The sequence below is a fragment of the Spea bombifrons genome, chromosome 3, assembly GCF_027358695.1.
Source record: "Spea bombifrons isolate aSpeBom1 chromosome 3, aSpeBom1.2.pri, whole genome shotgun sequence".
Lineage (NCBI taxonomy): Eukaryota > Metazoa > Chordata > Amphibia > Anura > Pelobatidae > Spea > Spea bombifrons.
Window position 1 is genome coordinate 51,229,774 of NC_071089.1, and position 6,830 is coordinate 51,236,603.

A 6,830-nucleotide genomic window follows, 5' to 3' on the forward strand; every position below is an offset into this window, starting at 1 on the left:
GACATCTGGTCCAATTTGATTAATCCAAAAGGTAATTTTAAGTTATTTTGCTAGTATTCAGTTCATTGCAAATATGATTGCAACGTATGTTTTAGCTTTTTATTGTTAGGCATCCATATAGGTTTTTCAGTTACTTATATTTTTGTCTGACGGGCAGAGTATGTTACATCTAATAATGAAGAAAAACAGTTTGAACACACCTATCCCCTTTATACGGAATATAATAATAATAATAATAATAATAATAAAAATAATGGGTAATTTAATCAACATAATGTCCAACAAAACGATGAGGAAAGAACGTCCTTTCCATCTACTTTTACTATTCCGAACCAAGCTAAAGAATTCATACTTCGTAACAGCAGTAGCTGAGCTGGATGAGGCGCACTTTGTGCAGCTCACACATTCGGCGACAAGAATCGGAGGACGACTGTGGCGCGCACTCAGTGACGTGATCTCCGTGCGCCGCAGCGTTCACATGCTGTTGTGATGGCTGCCGCTCCTATAGCAGAACTTGGATTTTTAGAGGAGACCGAGGCGTGGCGTTTGGTCAGTTCCCAGTTTCCCAGCAAATGTGGAGGGCGTCCGGCCTGGCTTGGAGAAGCTGGCGTGCCAGGTCCAACTGAAATCCAGTGTGGGGTTTGCGGGAAGCCCCTAGTGTTTTTGCTGCAGGTTTACGCACCGTGCCCAGGCAGCTTTCACCGGACTATCTTTATCTTTTGCTGTCGGGACGCCAAATGTCACGGAGCCGGAGAGAATCGCTGCTTTAAAGGTAGTCGGACGCATCCTTCCTAGCCTCTCTTTCCATTAGGCAGTAAATGTACAGACCTCGAAATGATCACTGGGTTGATCAGTGGAGGTGTAACTTGTGAATGACAGCTATATACCTAGTGACAGGTGACTTGCGACACAGTATTACTCCTGACCCTAAGCTTGAAGAACCCTGGCTGCTATTACAAGGATATGTTTGATTTAAAAGTGAGGATACATGTTAAGAAATTCAATGTTCTTGTTTTTCATCCTAAAGGTATAGGCCCCTCACCCCACCCATAAGAACATTAATCATAGCGAGCAAAAATGTAAAGGAATCCATGTTTTTAAACACAATTCTTTTATTCCCCTCAAGCCTTCTACGGAGATGCTTACGGCCATTACTTTCACTGGTAATATGTTGGCCTGTTTAGTACGTTTGTCATTCTCTCCTCCCTCATTTTTGTGTTACTGCTCCTTACTGAAGAAAGTGGCAACTAAATATTATTAGTTTTGATGCATGTTAGGTGGATTGAAAAAAAGAGATGCAAGTAGTTACGATTAATTTTATATACTTGTGGAGACATTTCAATTTTTGGAACCCATTTTGGTTATCAATGCTACGTAATTACAGAATCACGTATGTACGGTTGACGATAACTGCTGTATCCTTCTAGTTTTTAGGAACCAGCTCCCTAGAAGAAACGACACATATTCATATAACCCTCCTCCAGAAAATGCCCCTCCCGATGGAGCGACTTGCCCAAGTTTCCAGTTGAAGTGTGGTACTCGCCTCTGCAGGGTTTGTGGCTGTTTGGGCCCCCAAAAATGCTCAAGATGTCACAATGTTAACTACTGCAGTAAAGAACACCAGCTGATGGACTGGAAAGTGCAGCATAAAAATGTCTGCAGTGAGCATTTTGGTAAGTAGACTGCAGGGACTTCTCCAGCAAACCTACAAGCTATGATGCAATGCAGCCTCTGGAAACATTCACTTTCTTCTGCCAACATCACGTTACACTTTGTAACGGATAAATAAGAATTACATACAGAGTTAACCAATTTGCAAGCAAATGTTAGACATGTTTAACCTATGTGCTGCTAACAGGGCAGAACTAAATATGCAGTCAAGTAAGAAATCTTATCTGTATCTTTATCGTTTATCCATAAATGTTCTATCGTATGTTGGAAAACACAAGTGAGGTTTGATTGTCTAGTGTGCAATCCACTGCATTTCTTCCTGGTGTTCTGAAGAGGGTTTTCAACCTAAAGGAAATTTTTATACAAGCCTACCTTGTATTTGATGTGTTTTTAGAGACGTGTGTTACATATACCTTCTCTGCAGCTGTTAAATGAGTGACTTTTTTTTTGTGTGTGTGTGTAACCTAGATCCATCTAGTATCGTGCTTGCCGATCACAAGATTTTGTTCCCGGAATATGAAATAATTACTGAACCAGAGGAGCTAGAGTCTGACAGTGCGAGTCTGGAAGAAGATAATGAGGCAGGAGGCGAGAAGGATATTTCTGTATTAGAAGGTAATTATATAGTTACTAGGTTAATTTATCTAGAGAAAAAAAACAGTCCACAAAAGTAGAGTTTTTCAATAAAAGTTTATTTTGCTGTAGAACAGTGGTATTGAACTTGAGATCTCAAAGATACCAGATATTTAAAGACATTTACTCTGGCAAAATTGCAGCCCGCTAGTTTAAAATGTAGAATATATTTTCACCTTTGCATTTACACAATATATAAACTGCATACCTAATTTGTTTGAAAGTTGTAAAATGTTCATCTCAGCTCTTAGCAGCTAGAACTGTCAGAAATGGTCATCACGCCCATAAAACATGTTTAGTTATATAAAAAGCACAGTACATTCAGTTTATGCACTTTGATGTATTAAATAGGGAAACCTTTCTTCCCTGGGAGGGATCTAGACCTCTATAAGCTTACGAGCCTCTTTACCCTAATGTATTGGTTTGCCTTAGTATGTCAGTTCTAGTTTTGCGTAAATTGTTGGCGCTATATATTATTTAGGAGTAAGACAAACCAATATATAATTTTCTGGCTCTCTGAAAAAACGTCCAGTTATACTTTAGGGAATAAAAAAAGAGCGTGTTTGCTTTGGTCTGATCTGGTCCTTTTAGTCATATTTTTGAGCTCCTCATATAAAGAGACCCACCCACATGCACTTAAGTGTTAATATAGGTCAGAGATGTAATCTGAAGAAAAATGTGATTGTTCTGGGCAGCCAGCACTAAGCTGATGCAACCAATAACAATCCGCAGTTAGTGATCAGTAAAACTTAGCTTTTTATTCATCATTTAAAATGCAAGGACATGGTAGCACATATCTTGTTCTGGGTAAGGCATACCTCAAACTGCACCTAATGCTTTTTTTTTTATTGTTTTTTTTTTTTTTAACCTACATGGACTTAACTATAGGTGTATATTTTAAATTAAAGAAGGAATACAATGTCTCCAAGGGCTCCTCTTTACCTAAAGCAGGGGATTTGCACGCTTTATTTTGAACTTACATATAAATGTGGCACCAATACCAGCTCAGGTGCTACAAGGCATCAAACACACAAAATAAAATGGTACACACAGATGGTCAGAAGATAGCAGTCAATAAAATCAGCGAAGATGAAAAAAAGCTCCAGCACCCTACACGTTTCATTGTGGTTCTTCACAACTTCCTCGGGTGAATAAAAAAGTCATGAAATTCAGTCCAACAAACTCGGCTATAAATACCCTACCCTTTCTCCTGTTATCCAATCCTCTTTCAGGACCAGTTCACCTGATTCATTAACCACCAACTGAAACTTATATCATGATTATGCCTTCAAGATTCCATCACACTACTTAACATGTTAATAGGGAAAACAAAAAAAGATGTATTACCGGTATATTTAAAAATTATATAATTAAAGCCGTGACCTCAAACTGCTTAGACTATGTAAAACAAAAAAAAATTATTTTTTATTCCCAGAAACTTTTAATGGAGCGACGTTGAACGAGAAAGAACTGGAAGCCATGGCCCGGCACGAGAGCAAAGAAGACGCTGTGTTTAATAATTTCAAAAAGCGCATTGCTGCGGAACCAGAGCAGGTTATAAAACAAACTTTTATTTTGCTCAGATATCATTTCTTAAAAATATTGCAAAACTGTTTGTCTACATTCTAGATCACCACTGATGGAACAAAAAAAAGTTTTTCCTCCTACACACCTAAGCAGAGAGAATATGTTCTTTTGTCCTCTTAATTTTGCTTTTCTCTATCATTTCATCTTTATTTTCCTATTTTACATACCTGGTGCTAGGTTTTTGTTTTTACATGACTGCTCTTCAGCATACTATACTTTTAGGACCCTTTCCTTCCTTGTTTGTAAAGTGGTAAATTTCATTATGGCCAGTTTAGCACTTCCCTTTTAGAACCCTTAAGGACCCTTGTATTCTATTTTTTTCTTTCATTCTTCATGTGCCATTGCATAGATTTGATGAATTATCACCACCAGTGGGGGAATCCTTTGTGCCACTGTCTTCTGCACATGTCAACAAGCTATGCATTCTAAAATGTGACCATGTTTTACACAAGACGGGTGATGTTTTTGTTAATTTTTAGCAAAAGATGGTAAATGTTTGTGTATTGCTTTCACTTAAAACTGGCTTAGTCTATGCAGAGTCCTCAAGTCCTTTAGTGTTGCCTTCGCTGGCACTTCCTCTCCTGTGTCTTTCTCTGCAAGTGCACCTTTAGGACTGCAGACTCTTCTTTGCCTACACCTTATCCTTCAGGCAACTTAAACATTCTTTTGGATTCTGGTACCACTTCTAGACTGACGATGTGTTAATTTACCTCTTCTGACTTCTTGTCTAACGCTTAGGGTGTTCTGAAATTTCATTCTGGATGGGATCTTGCTATATTGAACCTCTCCAAAACTGCGCTTCTGGCTCTCCCTCCCTGTCTCCACTCTCCACCCATCCTGATCTCCTTCAATAATAAGAATTCCTCAATCTACCCAAACAACCATATTCCTGCCTTGATTTCACATCTCCTTCCGTTTTACTTACAAGCTATGGAATCTTCTGGTGCTCTGTAAATTAATGTAATGTACAGCAACCACTAAAGAATGTGATATCTGTCAGAGACTAATCAGTAGCCTCAGAAATTTAATAAATATTAAAAACAAAAAAAAACAAAACACTTACTATGCTGCTTGCAACCGTGAATAACTGAATGTGTTTCTGCGCGCTTGCACATAACCCATGCAAAAGAAGGCTAGACAAAATGACTTACTGCTGCAAGTTTCCAACGTTTTGTTCCATGTGACAATTTGATATGAATTGTGTTGACTGCCAAATGTTAATGTAGCTAATAAAAAATTACATTATTTCAGATTCTACGGTACTGCAAAGGAGGGGATCCACTGTGGATTTCAGCCCAGAATGTCCCAAAACAGAACGATATTCCAAATTGTTTGTGTGGAGCCAAAAGGATATTTGAATTTCAGGTAACTACATACAATTTCCAGTGCATCCTGTACAATTGTTGTTCTTGTTGTAATTTTTTTTTTGTGCAAAGCAATTATGCCCAAGGTTCACAAGGTGAATGTAAAAAGTGGGAATCAATTCCCATGGATGTTTATTATCTCATTATCATAAGGTATCATAATTTACATTGTTGGTGCAATAAGGTATTTTTCCTCTTCTCATAAACCAAGGTATTAAGGCTTAATATTTCACTAATTTTTACTTGTTTCAATTATCTTTTATTAACTTAGGCTATACACTCTGTATTGTTTTATACGGTAATTTTCTGCCTATTTTTCCCATGTTGTAACAACCTGAAATCTTTAGTTCCTTGCTGATGGTGTTCAGGATAGCATTAAGCCATTCCCATGCATGTTTAATTTCCCTTTCTGTATTAACCTCCACTACTCCTGTGGAGACGTTTCTCTCACACTACATGACCAAAAGTATATGGACACCAATCCTTGAGTTTTTGAGTTTAGCCACACTCATTGCTAACGTGTACAAAATCAAGCACATAGTAATGCCATCTCCATAAACAAACATCGGTAGTAGAATGGGTTGTGTAGTGAAGAGCTCAGTGACTTTAAATGTGGCACCTTTAGTGAAATGTGTGCTCTGCTAAATGTGCCCAGAGCAACTGTAAATGTTATTATTGTGAATTGGGAATATCTAGAAGTAATAGCTCAGCCAAGGAGCAGTAGACCACTCAAACTTACAGAGCGGGGAGGCTGAGACACAGAGCACATAAACCCTATGAGCGCTTTATTAAATGGGCTGTGATGGTCAGGTGCCCGCGTACTTTTGGTCATAAAGTGTATTACCATTTTAATGAAGTATATACTTTGACCTGTACCAAATAAGTGTTTTTTTGTTATTATTTTGGTAGGTAATGCCACAGCTACTGAACCATCTTCAAGTGGACAGCCTTACTGAAAGTATTGACTGGGGTACTTTGGCAATATTTACATGTTCCGATAACTGCAATGCAGAGAAGCAATACTTAATTGAGTTTTTATGGAAACAGGATGTGGTTGATAGTGCTACATGATGAAAATCGGTCTATCCCAGAACAAAATATATCAAATTACTTTTTTATAAAAGTACAGTTTAAATATAATTCACTAATAACATTTGATCTGCAAATATCTTAAGTGGTACATTCTTTTTCATAGACTGTATGACACTAAATTAAAAGGGAGCGTCGCATGGAAAAAAGCCTTTTTCTCCTTGAACATTAAATACAGTGCTGTACATAGTAATCTAGGTTAAAATTGGCAATAATGTGTTTTGTGTTCCAATAAACTTCCTTCATCTGCAGACCTGGAGGCTCTAATTTTTGTGAGTTGATATTTTCAGGTACTTTCTCTGCACAATATCCGCACTGTGTTTTTATATATTTTTTTTTTTTAGGCAGTGGCATGAATTCTGTACATACTAGTCTTTCATTATGATCTATTTCAGAGAATATACATTATATGAATTCCCAGTTAAAACATAACCTTAATTGATTTATTGTGTATATTTAATAACAAACACCAACTGATATAGGCAC

The 6,830-nt window shown here is 37.6% G+C and overlaps 1 protein-coding gene across 1 annotated transcript; it reads left to right on the forward strand.

The window, feature by feature from the left end:
• The first annotated feature begins 440 nt into the window (after positions 1-440).
• On the forward strand, positions 441-6,597 carry PDCD2 (programmed cell death 2). Its single transcript, XM_053460175.1, has 6 exons — positions 441-772; positions 1,428-1,673; positions 2,140-2,286; positions 3,740-3,858; positions 5,143-5,256; positions 6,165-6,597. The coding sequence occupies exons 1-6, from the start codon at positions 490-492 to the stop codon at positions 6,324-6,326; spliced, it is 1,071 nt and encodes a 356-aa protein (XP_053316150.1). The 5' UTR covers positions 441-489; the 3' UTR covers positions 6,327-6,597.
• Positions 6,598-6,830: the final 233 nt, after the last annotated feature.

Excerpts from the sequence above, each read along its gene's own strand:
- PDCD2 (XM_053460175.1), top strand. The coding sequence starts at position 490 with ATGGCTGCCGCTCCTATAGCAGAACTTGGATTTTTAGAGGAGACCGAG. Across the intron at positions 3,859-5,142 it reads TTGCTGCGGAACCAGAGCAG|ATTCTACGGTACTGCAAAGG; the intron begins GTTATAAAACAA and ends ACATTATTTCAG. Across the intron at positions 5,257-6,164 it reads AAAGGATATTTGAATTTCAG|GTAATGCCACAGCTACTGAA; the intron begins GTAACTACATAC and ends TTATTTTGGTAG.